At 50.1% G+C, this 26,071-nt stretch overlaps 1 protein-coding gene across 5 annotated transcripts in view; it reads left to right on the forward strand.

Annotated features, from left to right (window-relative positions):
* The first annotated feature begins 654 nt into the window (after positions 1-654).
* The window catches only part of KIRREL3 (kirre like nephrin family adhesion molecule 3), a 551,439-nt gene continuing 526,022 nt past the window's right edge, over positions 655-26,071 (forward strand). The window contains exons 1-2 of one of the 5 annotated variants that reach the window (XM_019421382.2): positions 655-777; positions 3,262-3,715. In XM_019421382.2, the coding sequence (XP_019276927.1) occupies positions 3,661-3,715 (55 nt within the window). In that variant the 5' untranslated portion in view covers positions 655-777; positions 3,262-3,660. Of the gene's footprint in view, positions 862-3,261; positions 3,716-26,071 lie in introns of all 5 variants that reach the window. The other 4 variants (XM_019421381.2, XM_019421383.2, XM_019421384.2 and 1 more) reach the window with 4 other exon arrangements.

The following is a 26,071-nucleotide window of genomic DNA, read 5'->3' on the forward strand; positions in this document are numbered from 1 at the left end:
CGCTGCACCTGGACCCCTCCCGCCTGGTGTCTTTGTCCCAGACCTCAGAAAACTCTAGGGGCACGCTTGCTGCCGCCAGGAGAGCAGGGCTTGGAAGCAGTCCTGCGGAGACTTGGCCCTTCTGAAGCTTCTTGGCCAGCGAGCAGCAGAATTTGGAGCCAGCCCTATTCTCTGTGGGCTCCGGCCTCCGCGTATGTAACTCACGCCAGAGCCGGGTGGTTCAAAGGACACAGGACTGGGCACTGAAGGCCCTGGAGAAGGGGGCTGGGGACTGATGAACTCGGCCTCCTGGGCTATGGTCCAGGACAAGAAATGCTGGAGAGGATGCCACCTGCTGGTGAGGGACCGCGGCTTGCGCTGTGGGCGCATCAGAGACCTGGAGCCGGCATGTGCACAGAACAAGAATTCGGGCAGTTTTCCAAGTGTTGGTTTTCTGCTGTCTCTTTAGGGCTGTCACGTCCACGGGCCGTGCCCAGAGCCCCAGCGCCTCCCGTCCCGGGCTCTGGACGCGCAGGCTCCCACGGTGGGATGGGGGTGGGGAGGCGGTCTTCCTCTTTCGCTCCCCTCCATGTCCCTCCCCTCTCCTCTCCTCCCCTCCCCTCCCCTCGCCTCGCCTCGCCTCGCCGCACCACGCAGCGCACGCCGAGGTCTAAGACTCTCCACTCTTCTCCATCAGGTGGAGCCGTCCGCGCCTCCCGCCTCCCGCCACCCGCCTCGCCCGCGAACTGCGCGCAGGCACCTTGCAGCGCCAGGAGGTTAACCGAACCCCCGGAGGAGGTGAGGCCAAGGACCCGCCGGGCGGAGATGGCCGGGCCGCCGTCGAGGCTGGCGCCAGAGCCCGGCCGGCTGTGGGTCCTGCAGGTACCGCTGTCGTTCTCGCTGCCCCACGTGGTGACTGCCGAAGATTGCCGTGGTTTTTCCGGCACTCAGGCTTGAAACGCCTCCCGGTCGTTTTAGAGGCAGGCAGCTCACCACTTAATCCAAGCTTCCCCCCCCCCCCCCCCTTTCTGCCGGAGACCGGAGGCTGCGGGGAGAAGGGGGTGGGGGAGTGATAGGCGGAGAAGGGAACAGGCCCAGCTGGCCAGGGAGATCAGAGCCAGTTTGAGGGTCACGAGGCCAGTCTCAGGGACCAGTGGGAGAGCGAAACAAGGTCCTTCCAACCTCAGATTCCTACCATCCGTCTCTTGTCCAAGGCTGAGCGTGAGTGTGTGTGTGTGTGTGTGTGTGTGTGTGTGTGAGCCTGATTTTCATGTACTGCACAGTTTGCTAGCTTCCTGACCCTGGCTTTGCAATATTTCCCTGGGGGCCAAATTAAGCAAATCTGGGCCCCAGGCCACTTAGGAATTAACAGTCAACATGAAGCAGCAGCTTAAGGGATAAATGTTAGTTAAAACACCCAACGTTGCTTTGTGAGGTACAATCTACATTCTAATGTTATCCGTCTTACTCACTGCAAGGCTTGCCTTAGGAATGGTGCCCACACCTTAACATTTCTCCCCGCACCCAGTAGATTTCATGGAAAGCTCATGCCATGTGCTCCCTCTTAACATGTTGTCTGGCACAGGTTGTTTAGAATTATCATTCATCTTGTTTATGTGCTAGGTTTGCCTGTTCTGTTTCACTGCGTGGTCTGTCATCAGGTTGGTGCGCTAAGGCTGTGCTGACACTTTGTTTCCGTACCTTGTTTGCTAATTTAGCTGTTAGGGTGCCTCTTTGGGGACCTCTGAGTTTCTGTTGCTCAGCATTTCTTTTTTTTTTTCCCCCAAAGCTTGCTTACAAATTTCCCTTTGATATGTTTAACAGCCTCTAAGGGATGCAGTTAAATAAACTATTAAGTTAAGAATAGAAAAGTCAACAAAGCAGACACCTACTAATTTGTAGATCTTTGATGTCAACTACCAGATGTAAGCTCCTACCAGCACATACTTTCTCTTGGGGCCCTATTCCTCTTGTTCACCAATACCAAGGGATACATTTTTAAAGTTAACATCCATATGGAAACTTGGAGTTGGAATGTGCCTTGAAGTCAGCAAAATCCCCCAAGTATGTAACACTGATGGAAGGAAGGCTAAGAGTTTCCCAGAAGGCCTCCCCAAGGTCCAGAGACTGAAGAAAGTAATGCTTGGTTTTATACTGAAAGGCACACATCAAGAGAACATCTTTCATTTTTCTCTCCTTACTCTTTACAACCCCCCCCCCCCCCGCCTTCTTCCATGTAATGCTGCATATTAGACTTGGTTGTAAGCATCCTTATAGTTTGTATCTTCTTTACATCCTCTGCTTCCACACTATACCCGTGAGCTCTTGAAGACATGGTCTGTGCCCGAGGTTTTATTTCCCTCGGTGCCCGTGTACCCCAGGTATATCTAAATGTCCACCAAGAAAATAGGCCTAGGTAAATTCACTTTGTTATCACCCAGGACATGGAATTTGATTTGAGTGTAGGTTTCACCGCAGGTAAAAAAGACCTGAAGGTTCTTGGGAGGCAGTTGCCTATGACCTTGGCCTCTCCTTCGCAACAGGATTCACAGCACCTCTTGGAGAAAAGACACTCTCGGAGTGATGGAGTGCTTATTAGAGGAGAGGCTGCAAATGCCAAGACGGGCTCCCGTCTCCTTTTTAGGAAATGCACAAACCACGGTGATGATAATAATAATAAATGGGCATGTGTCACATACCTGCTTGATTTCCCTCTCGTTCCTTCCTTTTGTTTTGCAGGAGTAGTGCAAAGCAAACTAAGGTTTGCACGTTCAGGTTTTATTACCTACCTCCCCCTCCTAGGAAAGTCTCCAAAAAATGCAGAACGTGCTTATCTCTTCCCCAACTCCGGAGACTCCCGTTGCACACACTGGCCAAGTCCTTCCTGGGGAAAGATGCATCCCCCCCCCCCCCCTCCAACCCTCGTGGCTTCCCTTTTCCCTTTCAGCCGGTTCCCAGTCCCCTGTGCAAAAGGCAGGGCATGCATATTTTAATGCGTGTGCATGCATATAGTCATGCTTAACTTCACTCCCGTTGAACAACATTATGTGGTGTGGACAAAAAGTCACAGCCTGCTCCCTGTTCAAGATGCCTTTTGGTCAATAACGGTGACAAAAGCTGAATTTCCCCCTAAATGCGGGGGTGGGGGGTGGGGAGGTGGGGAGAGAAGGCGAGAAAGAACAGAGCCTCCCCCCTCCGGCCTCCGCTTCGCATAGATCTCCTTTCTCCAAGTGTTTCCTCTTTAATTATGACCTGTTTCCCCTCCCTCTCCCCCCGCCCCAGCTTCAGTGAAAGGAGCCCTTCTGTCACTCGTCACTGGCTCCCTCGCCCGCCCGCCCGCGAGCTCGCGGTGGGAGGAGCCCGCCGGAGGAAGCCGTGAGCCCGGGCTGCCGAGAGCCACAGAATGGATCTGCTCCGAGCGGGGACGTCGCTGACGATCCCGGCTTCCCGCGGCGGCTAGGAGCCGGCCACTCGCCTCGGCAGGCTGCGGAGACCCGGAGGCCCAGGGAGAGCCGGGGGCCGCGCGCGCGGAGGCACGGACGCACGGACGCGCGGACAGACAGATGGTTGGCGCGAACCCGGGAGGACCGCGGCGGAGGCTGAGCACGGCGAGCCGCCCGGGAAGAGAAACTAACTGCAAACCCAAGTTGCCCCGCCGGCTTCTCCTCGCTTCGCTAAGGAATGAAACCTTTCCAGCTCGATCTGCTCTTCGTGTGCTTCTTCCTGTTCAGTCAAGGTAGGACCCCCCGCGCGGCCGGAGTTGCAAAGAAAGTCGGCTGGGTTGTTGTCAGGGCGCGGGAGGCTGAGGGCAGGAATGGGGGGCAGGCTTCGGAAACTCGAACTGAGGGACGCGTCCGAGATGCGCTGGCCTTGCTCCTTTGCCTTCGCAAATGCAACAAAATGGTACTGTTTATTTTCCTTTGGAAGGCAGGGGGTGGGAGGGGTGACTCTCTCCTCTCACTTGTCAACATCCAGCCCAAACTCTCCGATGCAAATGAGTTCTTTATGCTCCCGGTATGTTAATTAGGCGGTGGCTGTGTGGCGATGCCGCTCTGAACTTCTGGGCACCGCGTCTCCTCCAGACTCAGGTTGGAGAAGGAGAGGGTAGGGAAGGAGGGCTTTGTGCAAGGTGGATATTTCAGCTCCAATACGGTCTGACTTGCCTGAGTGTATTCCAAAGCCACTGTGTGTGGCTGCAGATTACCGAATGCACCGTGGGGGTAATTTGCAGCGGTTGGGAAAAGCTTGTAAAGCGTTTTCGTTGAATCTCATCGGGTCCTCTGAATAAGGCTGAATTCTGAATCCTACACAGCCCTGGATTCAGGGTCTCAAGTGATATTTCGCCCCTGGTGCTGATTGTTTCCTTTCTGCAGCCTAGCAGGGGCAGAGAAGCTGGTGGACTTTTCTGCAAAGAACTTTGCTACCTCCGGGCTGGCTCCCTGCCTCTGGGAGCCTCGGGCCAGGCGGTGCTGAAGGGAGGGGAGGGCACTCTGGGGAGGGATTGCCAATGCCTACTTAGCCAAAGGCATCAAAAGTCACCTGTGGAATTGAGTGTGAAGGGGATAAGTAAACCGGCTCCTTCCCACTCTTTTGGAATGCCAACGCTGCCTCTGCCATCTGAGGCAACATTTGTGCCAGCCAGCACGGCTCTGAGAGGGACAGGACTCTCTCAGAGAAATCCACAACAGAGCACGTCCATCTGTTGATTAAATGAAGGGTAAAAGTTTTCAAGAAAGCAGAGCTCCGCCATGGGTGGCTGGCTTTGCGAGCAAACAGTATGTCTCCTTCTCTCTCCCTGTCAGGGAGAAGCCACATGTAAGCAAAGACCCACGCCTCCTTCCTCTGCTTTCTTGCACTGGTATTTGTGGTCACTGCAGATTCGCCCCCTGTCAAACTTTGCTTATGGCCATCCTCATTACCCCTGAGGGGCCTTTCCACGTAACCGTATGTATACGCCCACCCCTGTATGTAATTATAATGTGTATACACAGACACAGGCGCACACACTCATGTATTCATATGGTTGTGTGCATCTCACCAGGGCTCCCTACAGCAGCAGGAAGATAAATTGCCTTCCCGAGAGTTTTCAGGCTGAATGAATACGAACTATCTCAGAACACTGGTACAGAAACAGTTTGGGTTCTATTACCATTTTGTGAGATTACCCTCTTTCTTGGATGCCCCTGTGCTTGCTTATGGGCGCGCACGCGCACACACACACACACACACACACACACACACACACACTCCTGTTCTCCTTTTTGCCTCTTACCAATTTACTCAGGAAGTTGCATGGAGAATCCCTAAAAGGAGGAGCCCACCAGACCCCTCCACCCATGTTCACAGGACTAGTGCACGTCTTAATCAGTCCACGCGTTGTGAGAAAGCTTGAGCTCTGATTCCCCTCTAGATTGGCATAAGAAGCCTTTGGTATCTAAGTGCCTCTTTGGCTGTCTGAAGCATCGCAGTGTGTGCATCTTCAGCTTTTCTTATCCTTTTCTCAGCACCGAGCTATTTCTTCTCTGTCTCATATGAATCTTTAAATATTTACCTATGGAGGTTAAATGCTGTGTTTCATCTACCCTTAGCCCTGAGAGCACTAGGAAGAAACCACAGCATCGTGCAGTGCCTGGTTTCTTATTCCTGAGCGTTCTGAGCTTGGTCAGCACTGGCCACCCTCCCAAATGATAGATGTCCTACCTACACACGGGGCTCCAGAACGGGCCGAAAGAAAGACAATGAGACAAAGTGAACGTAGCTGGTCAGAATACCCCCTCCCCGGACCCTGTACATTTTGTGAATAGACAGCCTCTAATGACAGGAATTAAGGGCCAAGTGGGACAATTTTTGTGGACTTTTGTGATATACCTTCTGACTTGATCAGTAGACATGTGTTTTAATGTGGATGCTGTTGCGAGTATCGTGAACCCCCCCCCCCAGGGGATTCTGTTTGACCCTCTGCACATACACGATTAGTTCACATCCTGTGCCCACCTCCAGAGTGCCATGTATTTACCAAGTTATTAGCCAGAGCATGTCCACTTCCAAGAGGTCGTGACGGGACTAGCCCACAGGCCGTAGGTGACATCCGCGGACATCCCCCTCATGGAAGTTGCACCCTGCCTCGCGTGCCCCCCGCTGAGCCACCCATCTGACCCACCCTTCCTCCTCCTCCTCGGCTACTTTCGGAGCAAAAGTGCAGAGACTCGGGAATGCCCCCCCCCACCCCCTCAGAGAAAACAAACGTCCAGGGTTCTTTTTAGGTCTTTCTCTGGCACTCTGGTGACACCTCCATCTGCTTCCCAGCACCTCTCACCCTGGGAGCCTATGTGTCATGTTAGAGTTTCTGGAAACACAATTCTGGTGCTTCCTGTTCCCGTCGCCTTCGTTTGCACAGTGAGGGAGAGCGCCCAACAGTGCTCTGAAGACTTTGATGCCAAAACATATAAGGAAAGACTCCTAGAGTCCCTCTCTTCTAAGTTGTCCATTCCTGGTTCACCTTTACTTTTCTCCGTAACCCTTTAGAGACTGAAATTCAAGTATAACTGATGTCAGTGTCGCGCTGTATCCCCTCTTCTTTTAAAGTTTGGGCTTTTCGTGTAGATGGAGATTAAATATTCATTTCTCTTTCCTAAGGTGGCAGTAAAAGGCCAAATGGCATCCCTCCATTTCCGCCCCAGCCAACGTCCGTGGGCCTGGCTCCCCCCACAGAGAAATGGAGAGCTGCCAGTCTGTGCTGCGTGTGGGTTTCTCTCTTGCTGGGGTTGCCTCTTCCATCAGCTGTCAGGGCCGCGTGCTTTGTACAGAGAGGGATAATGTCACAGCACAATTTGCCTCCTGCAGAGACGAGGCATGTTCTGCCCCTGGGTGAAAAAGAATCGATTCTCTTGTCATCCATAAAGTTAGAACTTGCTGTATTTTTTTCCCTTTATCATTTAAGTTGGCCCACAACGATTTCCCTCTGTGCCCTCCTTCATCTTCATGAGCCACCCCATCCAGCCCGCACATCCACCTCTTAAGTAGCTACGGAGGACTAGTGTTCTAGCAGGACTCAAGATCCCTGCCTTCCAGCCCATCTCAACGCCGAGACGGTCTGGGGAAGGGGCAGGGACACACACAAAGGTGGTGGCTTGAACCCAGATGCTGTTTGGAAACTTGTTCTCCTCCCTGCTCGCTGACCTTTTCGCCTGGCACTCCCACGGAGTCTGGTCTAGCCTAATTACTTGGTGGGTCTGAGGGTTCTAACTCTGGAGAGCCCAGACCTCTTGTTGGGTTGACATGTGTGCTGTGCTGCTCTGAACGTGTTGGGGTGGAAATGAAAACTCGCCTTTACCTGTCCATGACGTCCCTGAGTTGAGGATTAATCTGGGGTGTCACCTCCCCATTGGGAAGACTCTAAGTGACTTGCCCTCCTGACTTGCTGGCAGGAATCACCAAAAGAGCTGTCAGATGTCTACCAGAGGAGCAGGGAGGTTCATGGTGACATGACTCTCGAAGGGAATAGGAGAGCCTGAACCAGACGTGGGGCGCATAGCTTGTGAGTGGAGACAGCCGGCTAAGATGAGGGAAGCCACAGGGGATGGCAGGAAGCATGGAGAAGAAGGAGGCCTTAACTTGCAAGAAACGCCCTTGGGAACGGGGAGGGGCACCAGAAGATAGCCTGAGCACATCACAGGCAGCCGAAAGAATGGAGGGATCATAGGGGGTACAGGCTGAGAAGGCACTGGAACAAGAAACTGGGAGTGAACAACTTAGCAGACATTTCCCCTTGCCCAGAGCCGTCATATAACAAAAGATGAGGCAAGTAGCAAGCACGATGCTCCTCCCCCCGTTGGCACCCTAAGTGATATGACGTCTTGTCTAGAGGAGGAAGAATAGCTTCTTTTGTCCTAGAAGGTCAATGCCCAACTGCCAAGGGTGCGGGACCACTTCTTTAACAGAGCTTCTGGGTGAGGGCAGCTGGGACGCGTCTCTTGGGCATGGGGGTGGTCTCTGTGAAAGCCCAGCAGGGAGCTTTCTGTTGCCAGCCGGACCTATTGAGGAAGGAAGAGAAACTCTCCAGGGGAAGAGGGGTGCGGGTGGGGTCAGAGCCTTCACCCTGCACTTACAGGGTATGGAGTGGGGCCTCCCTCTTGGGTTACAAAGAAGGATCTTCCTTGGAACATGGCAGCAGCCAGCTAGGCATGGGACCAAGGAGCCGCTCTCCCTGGTGTGCCTGTGTGGGTGGGAGCCAGGGCCAGCAGGAGACGGGGTGGAGCAGGGGATTAGGCCTGAAGATGCAATTTTTCTTTTTTGTTCAGCCCAGTGGGGGTGACTTAGGCGGCATTATATTGCAGACCCAGAAAAGCACATGAATAATCCAGAATGAATTCAAGAGATTTCAATAGCAAAATAATAACAATACTAATGATACCTTTGATTTGCAGAGTACTTTTCTTCCAAGGAGATAAAAAGATAAACTGTTTTGGAAACATGAACAAGGAGAAGAAAATTGCCTGCCTAGAGGAGTGGGCTGGGTTGGGGGGCAACAGCATTTCACTTTAGGGTCTCCTGTAAACCAGGGGTGGGGAGGGAGGTACATAGGCACGGGCATCATCGCGGGCCACAGGCCTTATCCTTCTAAAACCCTGAACTTGTAGGTGAAACACCAGGGCAGGCATTTTTAATAGGGGTCAACCTAGAAAGAGTGAGGCCCTGTGCCTGGGAGCAGGGACGCTCTAATTCAGCAGTGGGGAAGCTTCTAAAGATCATGAGCTGGCTGGACTCTTAACCACTCCAATAATCCTGATCTCATGGTGGTTTTTGCAGCACAGCGATTGGGGCTCCAGCCTTTCCGTAGGTCAGTGGACACCCCAGTGTTCATGGTGCCGGGGCTGGTAGGGGCTCCAGCTCCAGGCGTTGTCTGTTCCCCTTGGGTTTCACGTCCGCGTCACTGCTGTCCACAGGGAGTGAGGCAGTATCCCGTGCTGGAATGTACGAACTTCACCCTGTTTTCCAAATAGAGAGGGTTTTCATTCCCAGCGAGGGGAGTGATCCAGACAGCCCTCTACATTGAGGCACACTGCTGTCCCTGATGTCACTTTCTTTTCCCTAGGGAAAGCCAGAAACTACAGTTAGGTGTGCACATCCAGTAATACAGATACCTAGGGGCGCCTGGGTGGCTCAGTCGGTTACGCCTCTGACCTCAGCTCAGGTCATGATCTCCTGGTTTGTGAGTTTGAGCCTCGCGTTGGGTTCTGTGCTCAGAGCTCAGAGCCTGGAGTCTGCTTCAGATTCTGTGTCTCCCTCTCTTTCTGCCCCTCCCCTACTCTCTCTCTCTCTCCCTCTCAAAAATAAATAAACTTAAAAAAAAAAAAGAATATAGATACCTTATAGATCATTGGAATACTTCTCCCACATTCATGCAAAGAATGTTGTGTCCTGCTTTCTGCCAGAGCTTGGGAATTCAGCATAGAAGGGCTTCAACATTCCACATGCTCTCAGAACCCACACTGTTGCCATAGAGTAAGGATCTCCACCACCATATTTAACGTGAGCGTGAATGAACTTCTTGCTCCTGAGCCACTGAAGGAGCTAGGGATCAAACATTGTGCTTTTCCTCTTTTCTCTTCTCCTGACTTTAAAAATGAGTACTCTGGCTGTACATTTCTAGAAGTCAGTAAATGTCAATATTGGATAAGTGTTTCCTTTATATCACTGCAATTTAGCATAAGCTGCTTGGAAACAAATGTCTTCCGCAAGCATACAATGTTTCGGTGAGTACACAGTCAACACCACTACGAGGATTAAATAAATGTCAGCTTTTCTTGGGTATGCTCGTAACAAGGCAAACCCATGGAAATAGCGGCCAGCATGGATGAATCGTGCTCCCTGCGGAATTACTCTGTTGCAGTCCTTGCTGGGGCTTGGAGGGGAGAGTTCACACTCCCCCATCTCCTTCCTGGAAATAAAGGCAAGGGAGTAGCCAGATCCAGGTTCCTCGGGCATGCCCCGGGGAGGTTCCCCTCCCCCATCCCGCCCCACAGTCTAAAAGTCTTCTCATGCCCTCTCCAGATTCCTCCCATCTGTGACCCCACCCTAGACAGACACCACTCATTGCTAAAGTGTAGTGATGTCCAGAACTTAGAACAGATCCGCCCTTTGCCTTTTCCTGAAAGGGGAGGTGAGATCCCCCCTGTAATCTTCCACCTGGGGTTGGTTTCCTCCTGGGCAGAGTGAGAGAGATTTTACCTGAGGCTGTTTTTTTGAAAACTGAAACCAAAAAACTGAAACCAACCCTGCCATGGCTGGATTGTCAGTATAAAAAAGATGCGTGATTATCAGGCTGAATTATCAAGATGGTCTTCTTACTTGGTCTGTGTTCCCTGGACAGTTATTGCAAGTTCAGTGTCTTTCTAACCGATGCCTAGAAGACAGGAGTTTGAGATCTGACACCGACTTGGAACAGTGACCGCCAAGCCTCGCATTCGTCTTTCCACACTTTATCCCCAGGGGCTTCATGTCGCCTGGTGTCTCAGAGAACCACCTTCTCTCAGTCCGTCCTTTGTGATCAGATAGCACGCTATGACACCAAAGCTCAGCCCTTGACCACTCGGCCAGCGCGCATCGTGGGCCTACTGTGCGGTGGGCACTGTGCCAGGGACTTTTGATTCAAAGACCCCTCAGACAGTATTTCTGCCCCAGTGGGGTCAGTCGGGTCAGGGAGCAGACACTTTGACCCACGGTCACAGATGGGCTCAGAGTTGTCAGGAGTATTCTGAGAGCGGCCGAAATGGCTGAGGGCATCAGGAAAGGCTGTATCGATTTCAGAGGATGTCTGGGAGCCCTCCCGGCGGGGGGGTTGGGGGGAGAGAAGAGTATTTCAGGCTGTGGCTTAGAGTGTATGCAAAAGAAAGAAAGCAGGATAGAATGTCATATATTCGGAAGCAATGGGTAGTGTGGGTGGCTGGAATGTGAGTGCGCTGAGGGTAGTAAGAAGCTTGGGAAGGAGAGGGTCAGCTTGTCAAAAATACCATGCTGAATGTTTGATGATGGACCATCAGGATTAAATCTGCCTTTAGAAACATTGTTAGTTATCTCTGGGTCTGTACTCTCTAGGCCTTGGGTCCTATGGACAAAAAAGGGGGAAGCATCCACATGTGATTTATTTTTCTTGGTATCCCCTGTTTCTTATATGGGACTTGAATGGAAAAATACTCACTCTTTCCAGTTCCTTTTCCTCCATAGCCAGCCTCCAAAAGGGTGGAAAAAAGTGAGCAAGAGGGTAAGTATGGACGAACCGACCTTAACTGTTGGTCTCCATTCCGGAGGAAGGCAGAGAAGAAGTTTGGGTAAACACACACTTAGGAACAGTGCGTTAGATACAGAATGTGGAAAGAAAGAAAGCTGGGATGGAAGCTGGGATGGCTGGGGACACACTGGATTGTTAGATGGTGTAGGCACCGAGGAATGGGATTTCCCCATGCCAGCCCCGCATTGAGGACGAATGGTAAACCAGGTAGGGAGACAAGAACAAGAATGAGATAAGGGGGAAATGCCTAGAGACCTTTTGCTGATGATTTCTTTGCTTTTCTGAAGAGAAGCTGTGCTGTCTTTGGGGAAAACAAGGTTACAGGCTAAGTGATTCTACCCAGAAGACGTTAGGGATGTTTACAGGTCTCTACCACCAAGTAACCTTTCTTTCAAGAGTAAAGAACGTCATCAGATACTCTCATGTGTTCCATGTTTGAGCCTGCTCTCATCAGGAGTGAGCGGGGACTAAGAACAAGCTCGATGGCGAAGCAAAACCTGCATTGTTTTGCAAGAAAATAGGCAGTGACGTTTCTCAGACAGTTGCTATTTAACTCTAGTGTCTCAGGCCAGCCCATTGAATAGTCTCCCATTGCTGAAAGCATTCTAAGAGTAGAATTCCGGCCACCAAGACTTGAAGAGTCCCTTCCCAAGCAGTGGACCAAAGAGTTAGAATAGATGTCATCCAGATCCCCCCCCCCCCAAAGATTCCCTGAATCTTATCTATTAGCCACAGCCTATTGATTTGGGCTAATGAATTCCTAGAAGATAGATGACGTGTTACAGATGGCTCTGTCCGGCACATTTTCTTGCCCGTGCCAGGCACATCCTTTTGGATGGTGGTGGTGGTGGTGGTAATAAGAATGTTTGCATGAGGATGATGAGGAGGAGGGTTGATACCGAGCTTCACAAGCTGTAGAGTGCTATTCACAAGCACTGCTTATAGCATGAGAGGCAGCTGTCATCACTGTCCTGCCCTCTGAAAGGTTGTGTCCCTTGACCAGAGTCACTCTCCTCTGGTTCCCTTTTTCGCCTGCCCTGGCGCTTCTCAAGATGCAGGGAGGCTTAAGCTGCTCCACGTCACCCACGCTGAAAATTGCGTAGAAGGTTCTAGGCTGTGGCACAAGACGGAACAGGTCCTCCAACTTGTGGGAATCCTCCATGTGGAGGCATAGAGAAGGATTTCAAGGATTTCCCGTGACAATCAGGGAGCTGACCTTCGAACCACGACCTAGCCCTGCAGCTCTGTCTTTTGATTCCCGACTCTTTCTGAGTGGGTTCCTTCATCTTCTGGCATTCAGCTTTTACCTTGAGGGCACAAGGTTTCCCCAGGGGAATAAGAGGCCAGCCTCTTGGGTTGAATAGCAGTCAAGGAGATGTTGCTTGGGTAGTTCCTTTTGGAGCTGTTATTTTTTTTTTTTATTTTTTTTTATTTTTGAGACAAGAGAGAGACAGAGCATGAACGGGGGAGGGTCAGAGAGAGAGGGAGACACAGAATCCGAAACAGGCTCCAGGCTCTGAGCTGTCAGCACAGAGCCCGACGCGGGACTCGAACTCACGGACCGTGAGATCATGACCTGAGCCGAAGTCGGGCGCTTAATTGACTGAGCCACCCAGGCGCCCCCTTTTGGAGCTGTTTTCACACACACACACACACACACACACACACACACACACACAAAAGGCAATGGCAGTGAGGAACTTTTATTCTCTGAATTGGGTGATTAAAATATCCATTTCTTTTGTCCATCCACTGATGTGGATGCTAGGCATGCTATTCGGCACATAGGAGACTCTGAATAAATGTTGAAATATTGGACTGAATGGTGAGAAACAGTAAAAGGAAGAGAAAGCCGTGTTTCTGACATCACACGTGCAGGGGCTGACAGGCCCCCAAGGAGGGCAGAGGAAGGATCCCCACTATTCGGAGTGGGAAATTGTTCCTCTCCGAGTAAGGCCTTGAATGCCCACTGGGTCACCAGGGACGCTGCCAAGAGAAACATCCTCTGGCAAGCCACCCACTCCTCAGTTTCAGCGAAAAACCCAGTCCTGTCCTTCTGTTCTTTAATGCATGTCAGTTCCCATTTCTGTCAGTCACCTGCAAGTGTCACAGGTGACTCGGCTCTGGTGCAGTGTGACAGTCCACCTGTCACCCTTGGCGATGCTGGGAGCTATGACAGCTTCAGAGTGACACTGGGGCCAGGTTGGCTCATCATGCAGGCAACCAGGGGACAGAAACGTAGAGCTTTTTCCTGGAGACCCATCCCAGGTACCACAGGAGAAGCGACTGCCGCCCTCCCTACCTGCCCCTTGTGACAGAGAGGTTGCCAGTTAACCTCCCAGTGGCTTTACCCTCCATACTCTAGGACTCTTCCACACCTGGCTGAAGGATGCTACCCCACATTCACAGGGAGTCCCATTTCAGCAGGGAGCTGACCTCTGAAGCCTTTTTCTTACAGAGAAAAGGCTGTGTGAGGGGCCACGGTCCCTTCTGCACCTGTGTGAGGGGCCACGGTCTGGGCCTGTTCTTCCCTTGGGTCCGCATCAGGCAGGAGCTGGTGGGAGGTTTGGGGACCTAAAATCCCCGGGAAGGTTTGGGGACATAAAAAGAGCTGCGGTTCCTCCATCCGCCTGATGGTGGCAGCAGCAGCGCTTACAAAGCCCAGGAGTGAGCTGAGCTGAGGCCCAGGGAGGCCCTTAGTAGCAGGAAGAGCCAGGCTCTCTAGTCAGGGTGCCTGGCCCTCCTTTGCCCACCACGGGTGGGGCTGGGGCAGGGAAAAGGCACGGAGGGAAAGAGCAAGCCTTCCGGATGGCAGCAGCTCTCCTGGGAAGCTCGGGTCCTTCCTGCCTGTTTCTGATGGATGTGAGGGCAGAGTGCTTAAGGGGAATGTCTGAAAAAAAAAAAGGTAGGTGGGTACAATTAAAAATGCCCAGGGACGAGAAGGAGCCGCAAAGAGAGGGAGCAGAGGACCTCAGCTAGCTGTCCATTTCCCCGTGGCAGGTGTTTCCCTACGCTGGTGTCCCTCCTGTGGGTGATGAATGCATCATTCCCCTCCTGGGGCGGCTGGCAGCCAGGAGCTCCGTTTCCCCCCTGCCCCCAGCCCCCAGCCTGGGCCCACTGCCCCTCTCTCCAGGTGTCTGCCCCTTGAATGACCCCGGAGCCAATATTTCTGCCCGCAGCTCCCCTCTCCTGCTGAAAAAGGCAAAACAACCAGTTGCGAAAATTCTTCCTCATTGTTCCTGATCTCCCGGCAGGCTGAAGAGGTGCTACTCTGTTTCCATCCCTGGACAGAAACAGACACCATTAAAACGCACCTCCCTGGGCAGTGGCTGTTTGTTTCAGAGTGCAAATTACCAGGCTGGGTAGCGAGGTCCTGATGGCAGGCACTGGAAGCGGGGCCACCCCTGCGGGGGGTAGCAGCTTGCCTTTTTCACCTTTTGAGGATTGCCAAGGAGGATGTGTGTCAGACCCTGGAGTCTGTGTATGTGGGGCACGGGGTGAGGGTGAGGCCATCCCTGGAGCAGCTCACTCCTGGTCTCTGTGTGGCTCAAGTGGCTGGTAGACTGGCCGTTTATGCTGCTTGTTTGGTAGCTATCAAGTTTGGTTGCTGGTAGGATTTTAGATGATGTTTGCTTAAACCCAAGCAGCCTTCTGCACCTGATTCAGCTTTCTCACTAGCAAGGAGACTTGCCACAGGCCCAGTCTGTCCATGTTGTCACACTGTCTGTCTTCCTGGGAGCCGGGTGGGGTGGGGAGGGCGTGTGCAGTGGGGTTGGTGAGAAGGTAGGATCGCTCTGTCCATGTTATCAGTGTAGTCATGGCAGGTGACGACTCGAGCATCTCACATCAGAGAAGAAAACTTTTTGCCCAGACTTGGCAAAACCTGATTTCAAACTGCACGGGTCATCGAGGAAAACTAGAACCGTATACTCTGAGAATTTGCTGAAAGTCGTGGAGATGGTTCCCCTCCCCGTAGAAAAAGATGTTATACCAATGGGGTACGTGCTGTTGGCTCTGCTTATGTCTGGCCACCTGCTCCCTTTTCTACTTTCATAAACATGACCTTTATTAGGACTATGGGATCCCTCAATGGAAAGCTGAATGGGGGAGAGGGGAAATGGTAAGAATAGGAAAGAATCAAAATGTGTAATGGGCTCCAGATGCCGGCCTCGGAGCGTGTCTCTTCTCTCCGTTACTAACGCCTCGTGGTTGCTGCCTTGGAGTGAGCCATGGGGAGGCGTCATTGAGACCTAGAGCTAAGTTTGCTAAGCTTTGCATGCATTTTCCTGTATCATCCTCCTAGCACCCCGGTAAAGCAGGGATTAGATTCCCGAGGCTTCGATTAGATTAGATTATGAGGTTTAGATGCCTTAACTTGCCCACACGTTCCGTAACCTTGCCTCTCCCTACTGGCGAGTGATAGGACGGCCATTCAGACACTGGTATGTGCACCCCGAATCCCCCCCCTCCCGCCCCGCCCATCTCTTCGGGAGGAATCCCCTTCGCACCGGTACCTGCGCAGCCATGTGACTTGGCGGTATGCTGCAGAACCCCTGGCCCGGCCAAAGGTCCCCCGCCTTCATAACTTGCAGGGCTTGGAAAGAAGAGTTGGTCCAAGTGGAAGGAGAGCTCTCCCCCAGGACAGAAGCTGAGTAAGAATTTGAGAAGCTCTGCTCCGTGGCTGGCAGCTGTTCTTACTTTCACAACCCGGCTCCAGTTTAGCTGAACATTTGGAAAGCCAAATGCTGATTTCTTAACAAGAGCCCATCATCACCTAACTTTCTTCCAGTGGCTTTAAAAGAAAGAAAGAAAGAAAGAAAGAAAGAAAGAAAGAAAGAAAGAAAGAAAGATTAAATCCCATTCTGCTTAAGGAGAGGTTCGCCTGGTGTGTGTTCTGTGCCGTCAGAGCGGAGCTACTCTGCATGAAAAGGCATTCCAGGACATCAAAACCCTCCTTTCTGTCAAGTCCAGGATCATAAAAATGTCAGGAGACCACATGGTTCTGAAATGATTAATAATGGTCGTTAGGGAGAAATAGAAAAGACTCCTGGAACGTCAGAGGGTCTGAATGCCGTTCAGGCTCAATTCTCCGCACTTTGGTTCCGGCAGGTACATCTTACCTGATGTCAGCAATCATTTCCGAGATGGCACGCATCCACCTAGGCCATGCTCGAGATCATAGTATTAGTTTAAGATAGACGCTTAAGATAAACTAGCAAAACACAAAAGTTCCTTGACGTTTTCAAAGCCCCTTTAAGACTGAGTCAGAGGAATACAGAGGAGGAATGTGAGGCAGATCGCTGCGTGCAAGACGTAACATTTCTTCTTTTCATGCCACAGTCTGAGCGTTTCAGTGGGACACACGGATCACATCGGCAGTGCATTGTCAGCTGTTACCAGGGCTCCAGTTCCACGTGGATGCCCCTTGCTCCGGCCATGAGCTTTGCTTTGGGTTTTCTCTTCATCGAACCAGGGCAGAGCTATTCACAGATACAAGTCCATACTTTGTAGTAAAAACAACTAAATGCTGAGCTGACCAGACTCAAATACCATCCGGAAAACCTTACTATTTCCCTCCCCTGTTTTCCTGCTAATAATATGAGGTAATCTTGGGACGGCCTGGGTGGCTCAGCTGGTTGAGCGTCTGACTCTTAATTTCGGCTCAGGTCATGATCTCACTGTTGGTGAGTTCGAGCCCCGCATTGGGCTTCTCACTGACAGAGCGGAGCCTGCTTGGGATTCTCCGTCTCCCTCTTTCTCTGTCCCTTCTCCTGCTCTCTCGCTCTTCCTTTTACTCTTTCTAAAATAAATAAATAAACATTAAAAAATTAAAAAAAAAAAAAGGAAATCTGCGTTTCCCTCTCATCATCAGCAGTTATTTATTTTCTAAGAGCCATACCACCGAATTCTTGCCAAGGAAAGTGAAAATATATGTACTGCTGCATGTTTTCAGTAAAATTATCTTCTTTTTATGTTACGTCGTCTGCCTTAAATGTTCGCACAGTCAGGGCAGGGATGCTTGTATCATTCCTAAGGACGGTTGCAACCATATGAACTGAAAAAAAGAAAATTTTCCTGTGAAAGTAGGAATGCCCTTTGTACCAGGCCAGTTTGCCCCTTTTCATGGAATCAGTATTCAGAGTATTTCAACGCTCACGTGGCACCAAGTGCATGGGGCATGGAGGTCACAACCTCCCTCTCAATAATCATTGAGATGCTTGAAAACAGCTGCTTAGTAGAGACTTGTCCAGAGAAAGAAAACCAGCATCTGGAAGGGGCGTTTCCGGTACAGAAATCACCTGCATTCCCGGCTCCACCCTGCCCGCCCCACCCCACCTGGGCCTCCCCTCCCTGTGAATATTGTTTATATTCACTTGGGCTGTACAAGTGCTCCTATTTAACCAGAGGAGGTAAGGTGACTCATGGGAGCTGCCTCGAAGAATTTTGATGTCACGTTATCATAGGATGACATATACAGTGAGAATGGACTCGGGAACCACCACGGGTCCACATCAAACAAGTGGTAAGGCCAGCACATACAGTTTGGAGCATGATGGCTTTGCCAGTCTGTCACTGACGTCACTGCTTTCCTCACGACGGAGAAGAATGTGGGTCAGTCCTCTCCACGTGACTTGCTGCCTTGTCCCACCTGGGGAGAGCCCAGGAGGGCAACGTGATCATCTGTGCTGACAGGCAAGAATGTGGTTAAGAGCCACCATAGATTTTCTCCCACCTGCACACTAGAATGTTTATTTTAGGTCGACGCTGTGCACCAGAGATGCTCATGTCCATAAAGGATGGATTTTCTGCTTTGCACAGTGAAGAGATTCGCAATGTATATAATAATGCACCCCGAGAATTCTCGTTCTGTTTTTTAAAAATCTTCAAGGTCAATACAACCACAGACATTGCTATTCTCTTCATTGTGAACTGGGATCTACGAGCTGTGTACTGTCATTTTATTTTTCAATTCATAAAAAAAGATGTTCTCATCACCAGGCCTCTGGGCCTCTTTATTCAGCCCAGATCACCAATGGGAAACCAAATGCAGGAGCTGATGAATGCAGCAATGGAGAGGAGAAAGAGAGGTGGAACCAGGGCCAGATTTAAAGACACCCTCAACTTCCCTGCTGGCTGCTGTGTACTTGTGCACATTCCCGGACGGAGAGCGTAGTGATAGAAGAGAAGAAGGGGGAGGGGAGCACAGCTGGCTGTGGCTGTCAGGCTAGCGAGGAGGGACAGACAGGTGGAAAGATTGAGCAAGCTGAGATGTGTGTAGAAGACAGGCATTTTAGTCTTGTGGAGACCATAAGACTCTAGGATTCAGAACAACTGCTTTGACTCTCCCTCATCCAGATGGGGACCATGAAGGCACACCCCTGTACACAAGAAGGTTTGGAAGTTTCCATTCATCAGCGTAGCCATGAAGAGAGCCAGTGTGCCAGATGTCAGGGACACAGAGGGCTCTGTCTTGGATGGTTGTCTCTTGCTTGAACAGCCATCCCAGCACCTTCAGGAGAAGGATCTTCAGGCCAGATGTCTGGCCTCTCTCCTCCTCCTCTCTCACACACACCCTTCCCTCCAGCCAAACCCAGCTGCTGCTGTCAAGAGTATGCTCTGCTCCCTCACACGTCCTGGCTTGCTCATCCGTCCTTTTTTTTGCTCTGGAAGGATGTCAGCTCTCCGCCGTATTGGTCCAGCTACCTTCTACCCTGAGGATCTTCTCACTTTCCTTCCTGGAGGAAGTTCCTTACCTCTCCCCTCACAAACCAACTTACGTGCTCACTCTTCTTCCTTCCACAGCCTTCTGTGCAAACCCCTTGTAGTGCTTGTAATAATATATTGAAGTGGCTTTTTCTTATCTGCCTTCCCTTCTAGACTCTGAGTTTCTGGAAGGCGGGCCTGGGTCCTGTTGACCTCAGTCTGTGCAGGGCCTCTGTCTAACTTGGTCACGTGGTCGGCACTTGACCAGTGGTTCTGGATCATTCTACCTTCTGTGCCTGGGATGTCACTTGCCAAGCTGTGAAAGTGCTTTATCAGAGAACACACTTTACCTGTCATTATTATTGCATTCTGCGACTAGAATGCCTGTGAGCACAAAGCAATCCTTGGGGAAGAGGTGATAATAATTTAATCCCTCCTTGCGTCTATATAGCACTTTATGCTTTCCAAAACCCTTTCACATTTATTAGGGTCGACTCTTACTCTCACCTTGAAAAATAAGAAAAACGAGACCGAGTGATGTTAAGTGGCCTCTTTTAAGTCATACGGGTGGTAGGTGTGAAAGGTAAGAGGAAAACCCAGGACTTCCTAATCCAGGCCCTGTGGTTCTCCCACCGCCCCTCCTGTGTCTCCCCCTGGGTTCCTGCCTCTGAGGAACTTACTCTTAGAGGGTGCCGGGTGCAGTGGGCCCTTGGGGGTATTTCCCGCGTCATCCCATGGAGCGTGATGGGCTGAGTACCTCCACCGTGAGGCAGGATAGCCATGTCTGAGGAGCTCGGACAGAGGTGCTGGTGAAATAGTAATAGCTGGTTCCAGGTAAGGCACAGAGTTCTCTGTGCAGAGGCTGGTGAAACACACACACACACACACACACACACACACACACACTGCCCTTGACTGAGGCTGTCTTGTAACTGAGCCATCATAAAGGAAAGATAGCAGCTCCATTATAGTAAGGGCGGTACCAGTGCCTGGGAGTAGCCTGGGCGCTCCCCCAGGGCAGCCTTAAATCACGGGGCACATTGGCCATGACTCTTCCCATGGTGCATCTGCCATAAAGAGCCAGTCCGTCAGCCTGTCAGTACTGTTGAGTGTCTAGTGCACCCTGTGTAGCTCTTCATCTCGAGCCTGTGACACGGGCTCTGGACAAGAGGCCAAGAGACCACTGCCCTGTCACATACCGGTGGCCTGACTCTGGGCCTGGCCCTCAAAGGCAAAAGGGAACCAGGCTTTCTCTCCTACCTGCCCTCACAAAGTAGTTACTTACTGAGGTGTGCCTTGAAACATTGTGAAGGCAACATTGTTATGAGACACTGCGCAGAGGTGCGGTTCGGTGTTTCCAGATGTGTTGTGCTGGTGCCCAAGGACAGAATAAGACAGCTCAAGGGTCCCCGGTCTGTTTTCAAGGCCCGATACTGGGTGGCTTTCTGGGGGAGCAGGTGAGGCCATGCAGCCCTACTCAGCAGGGTTCATCGGAAGAATTAAGCTCTGATGCCCTAAAGGCATCCATTGTATTAATGAAATAAACTATTTGGTAAGCATCTGAATCAGTGCTAGTTATGAGAAGAAAAAATATTTTATTTATTATTATTTGTATTATCTTCTGGGTTCAGACGAGAAGCCCCAGTTGAGAAAGGCGGTGTAGGGTCTATTTTTGTTTCTTGCGTCTCCTGTGGCCACAGGACAAACTTAAATGGCTTAAGACAACACAATTGTATTATAATTCTGGGTGTCTGAAGTCTACCGTGGGTGGGTCTCTGTGGGCTGAAGCTTACGTTGGTTCTTTCTGGAGGCTACAGGGGAAAACTGGTGTCCTGGCCTCTTCAGGCTTCCAGTAACTTCCTTGGTTCGTGGCTTCTTCCCTGAATCATGGCAACCTCTGGCTTCCATCATCACACCTCCTACTGAAGCTGGCCCTCTTTGCCTCTCTCCTGTATGGATCTTGTGATTCCCTGGGCCCACCCACATAATCCAGGATAATCTCCCCATCTCAGGATCTTTTAGCTGAATCACAGCTGCGGTGCTTTTTGCCTCATAAGGTAACATCTTCAAGATGTTCAAGGATTACCTTCAAGGAGTAGGACACGGATGTCTTTCTGGGCTCATTATTCTGCCTATCACAGAAACCAGAGACAAGATGGAGTTGGGTGGCCCCCTCCTTTCAGGAAAATGTAGCCATTCTCTCTGTGTGAGAACTCTGTGCCTCAGTCTCCCTGTCTGTAAACTCAAATGATCTTTCTGCTCATTTATATTTATAAATGATAATGCCACTATCATTGGGTCTCATGGGGAAGAGATTAAGGGGAACATCTATTAGATTCTGTAGTTAAACCTCACTAAATGATTCTTAATAGCAATTTACTTTGGCTTCATTAGCGTGGAGTATGGGAACTCTCCTTTAAAATACCATATAGCACAGCCTCCTCCTGTCTTTGGAGTAATTGAAATGAAACAGAGATCAACAACAACAACAACAACAACAACAACAACAGTGTAAGACAAAGGAGAAATAGGCGCTGTGTTTGTCTACATGTGATTTGCTGTAGGGTAGGAGGTTTATTGCCTGAACTTTGATTTTTCTCTCTTTGCCTCCATGCCTGGTTGAGTTTCTGGCTTTTGACTGAGGATCTGGCTGGGAAGGAGGCACGAGGGAGTGGATATAAACTGTGTGGAAGTGAATGTAGGGTTGCAGGCTCAGGGACGAGCTCGTGTGTCTTACCATGTGACAAAGCAAGGGAGAGCGTATGTTATCTTGGTATTAGACACCGCTTTGGACCATTCAGGTCATGAGATTCAGTACAAGGGTAGACACATAAGGTTAGTAGCAGACCTGTCCACTGAAACCTGGCAGTTGATATACCTTAAAGGCTTTATGAAGTCTTCCTCAGGTTAGAGGTTTAAGAAATTTGGAAGCTTAGCCCCTCCCTGTCTACCCCAGCATGAGATACACCAAGATGCTGTAGGAAGCTTGGGGCAGAGAGACCCCTTCCCTTGGTGTATGGGGAGGGCCAGACTGACCAATCCTGTCCGAGGCCAGTTCCTGGGCCTCCGGAAGTAGCAAAATGCGAGTCCCCCAGCCGGGCATCTGAGTCTGCCCCCATCCCGTGCTCACCCTCCCAGTTCCCCAAGAGTCTTGGAAGGGCAGGAAGAGACACAATCAGCGGACAATGATAGCATCTTTAGATCTATAAAATGTGCAACCCTCCAAGAGCCTGGGCCCAGGAAAGGTTACGTGGTGGCTGAACAGTCCCAGGGAGAGCATCACAACTGGCCCTGGTTCTCAGGGCTCTGGGGAATTAAAGACAAGCCCTGAGAATGATTATAATCCCATTATGCAGAGCTCCCCCTATTTATTTCTTCCTATGGATGAATTTGTATATATTTGCATTTTGTTCTATCTGATAATATGCATAGAATTCAAATTGAAATGACTTGAATAGATTTGAATATTAATGAGGCGTTTAAAGGCTGCCATCCCTGGCAGAGCCCCTGCGAGGGAGTGTGTGGTGCAGGAGCTCAGAAATCTCCTAAGGCACCACCGCCACCAGGCACGACCACCAGAGGCCCAGCTGGGCCCCGGGCTGGGGCAGGGGAGGGACCTTCTAGGGTGGGGTGAAGATAGTCGCCTCCCCTACAGCTTCCAGGCACCAAACTCGGAGCCTACTTCACTGAAGGGGTGTGTTGAAAACAGCCCCCCAGATGTATGCGGCTTGAGGTCTTTTCAGACACACGGTGTTAATAACGCCATAAAAGGCAAGATGTTTTTCCGTCTTAAGAAAAGCCTAATTGCCTTTCCCGCATAGAATTGGATAGTCAGGGGCAGAGTCCTGTTTCAGCCAGACAGGTACAGGTGTGGAAGGGGCTGAACTATCTTCTGCTTGGAGCCCTCTAGCTATAAGATACCTAATACCTCCTGGTTATTTTTCTACAGATGATGGCAGTGAGTCAACATGCTTTCAGTGGGCCTGAAGGCCATCAGTCCTTCTCCAGGCTCTAGTGAGGAAGCCGTTTGATGTCGGTCACTGCAGCTCCTCAGTGTTAACATCTACTGTAGCCCGCCTGGGCCCTGGGCTAAACTCGAAGAACATATAAGATAGAATAGCTTGTAAACATAAGAAAGGCCCACTGGGGTTCTACTGGCCATATTTTCTTCTTTTTATCAAAAGTCATGGGTTCCTTCTCTTAGGACCTCTCAGGTGGGCCTGTGGTGTGGCTTCGGTTACTCAGCCTTAAAATCTATAGGCCCGTTGTGTAAGAATAGCACTTTGTGGGAATTTCAGTTGGGTTACCAGTTGTCCCCTGCGTAGAGCTCTAAATACACCATCGTTTCTTGCTTACGTACTGGGGATCGACATTCCTAAGCGATCCCAAAGTGTTTTATCTTGTCCTAACCGAATCTTGGGTAGTTCCAAGTTTATGTTCCTTGCACACATGCCAGTGGCCAATTATGAGAGCAAGTAGCAATGAAAATATACTTGTGAGTCACTCAGTTTCCTGCTCCAAGAGGCTCTCGTGTGTACCATTGTCGCGTCGAATTCAACAATCTGAAAATTAAACTCCTCGTTTTATCCCCCATTGTGGTCCTAATCTCAGTCAAGGGTAGCCCCGTATTCCCACCTTCGTCTGAAATCTGAGTCATTACCTGCCTCTCTCCTACATCCGACCAGTTCTCTGTCATGACAAATCGTATTCACATTGTCCGTTCTCTTCCCCTACTCATTCTCATCATTTTCTTCCAGAATATTACAGCATCCTATCAAATCCATCACTTTTTTCCAAAGTCATCCATCACCACTGTCACTCTTCACTACGTGTATCTTCCTAGGTCATCTGTCAGATTCACTTCTTCCCCATCGCACCCAGGTCCGTGGGCTATCCTTGGCTGATAAACTGAGGCCCAAACACCCCCACTTGCTCTCTGAGGTCTAACCATCACCTCACACTTAAATTACTCTAATATCTGGCACCAGCTGCTTATCTGGCATCATCTTGTCTGCATTCCTCTTTATTCTCCAAGCTTCAGAAAAACAAAGAAAGAAAGAAAGATATTCTCGGGATATTCTCTACCTCATGTCTTTGTTTATGCTGTTCCTTTGGCTTAGAATGCTCATTCCTCACCATTTATTGAAATACTCTTCATATTTCAAGGCTCAACTCAAACATCACCTCTTCCATGAAGTTATTTCCTGTGGCCAGCTCAGAGTCGCTCATTTCTTTGTCCTCCTGTGACATGACATACGTATTCTGTTGTCTCCTGTGTTCAGTGCTGTTCAGCTTGTTGTTTACTTGGTATCTTACCAACTCAATTGCAAGTACCATAAGGAGAGAAACCCTGATGCTTTAACATTTTTTATACCATCTGATCATCTATGACAGTGCTCAACAGACGTTTAATGAGTAAATGAAATGAACCTGTGGGAAAGTTTCAGTATTGTTTAGGGCATGTCAAGGTCTCCGCATCATCCTGTTCAGTCCTGGCCCCTTTAGCACCCAGATATCTTGAAAAGACACTGACATTTATGAAGCACCTTCTCCGTATGCTCATGATCACTTAATTCTCCACTAAAAACACTGTGCCAAGATCCTCATTTCCATTTTGGAGGTGAGAAAATGGAGTCTCACTGAGGTTAAGAAATTTGTCCCAGGTCGTATCCCCAGTGGATAATGGAGCCAAAGTGAAAGAAGGCTCAAGCCTTCTGACTCCCCGTTTCAGGTTCTTGCCCATACCCCAAGCTGCCTCCAACCAGAGAGCAGCCAGACTCTCAGCTTTCCCCAGACTCTGTGTCAGGCTTCAGTGCTCTGGGAGAATGAGTTTCCCTCAAATCAATCCTGGATGCAGTTATTATTTTATAGGGATGTTGTAAGTTGATAAGGTAGCTGTTACATGTTAATAGCTATTGTAATGTTGTCCTTAAGGCCTATTACTTGTGCTAGTTTGTATTTTAATGTGTGCAAAGGTGATTACAACTTTAATATGAATGTTAAACAGATTAGCTGATTTATATGTAAAATAAATAAATAAAGGAAACTCATACTCTCATTGCTATTCATTTCTCTGTCCTTCTCTTCCCGCTCTGTCCAAGAGCAGATGTGGTCTGTGGAGCATTGACAATGGAACAAAAAGGGAGTGTTTTCTGGATGATAAATAATGGTTATAGATGGGTCTTTTGTTCCAGGTGAATTTGGACTCTATGTCCTTAATCGGCGCTTGTCTCAGACGGTGTGCTTTTGACAGTGTTGGGGAGTGCAGTTTTGTTTGAGAGTTGTGCATTTGCCATTCTCTCCCTTAAGTCCTATCTCCCACCTCTTGCTAAGGTCCGTGTTGTTTTCTCATGCTCACTGGAAAGTGTGCCAAACTTCCAGAAAGGCAAGTGCATCCCAATGTATCCAGGAGTGCAGGGCACAGAAGGGAAGACAGATAAGAACACAAACAATTAGAGTACAGAAAGAAGGGGACTGAGGGTGGGGGGAGGTCTGTGCACAGTTATTTCTGCGGGAGCAGACAGGAGGGGTGCTAACCCGCCTGGTGGGGAGGAAATATCTTTTGTGAGGCAAAAGTTCCAAAGATGAGTTGAAGGTAGCTGAGAAAATGGACAGAAGGAAGGGGGGTGGTGGGGGAGAGGGAGAGAGCTTAGGGGAAAGAAAGGGCATTCCAGGCAGAGGAAATGCCATATGCTAAATCCTGGAAGCGTGAGAATGCATCCCCCCATTCAAGGAGTTGCAAGGATCTCAGTGTGGCACCAACCAGGGGCATTGAGGCCATTGGTAGCACCAGTGACTTAATGCACTGTGCACAGAACCAGAAGTCAAGAAGCTTCCCAGACAAGGAAACGTGAAGGAAAATGAATACTAACCTTAAGAATTATGATAAAAACAGGACACTGAGCATGGTCAGGTACCTATCCTAGGCTGTAGATCTATCACTGAAATCCGTAGAAAGGGAAGATATAAAAAGATGCATGATCAAAAAAGGTGGCTCCAGAAAGACGGGAACTTCAAAAAACAAAAGTTACTTTGATAGTACCATGCAAATTATCCTGATGAAGGGAAGGGGGCAGCATCTAAAGAAACCAACATAGC

Source organism: Panthera pardus, unplaced genomic scaffold (assembly GCF_024362965.1).
Source record: "Panthera pardus isolate Hobbes unplaced genomic scaffold, ASM2436296v1 HiC_scaffold_12, whole genome shotgun sequence".
NCBI lineage: Eukaryota > Metazoa > Chordata > Mammalia > Carnivora > Felidae > Panthera > Panthera pardus.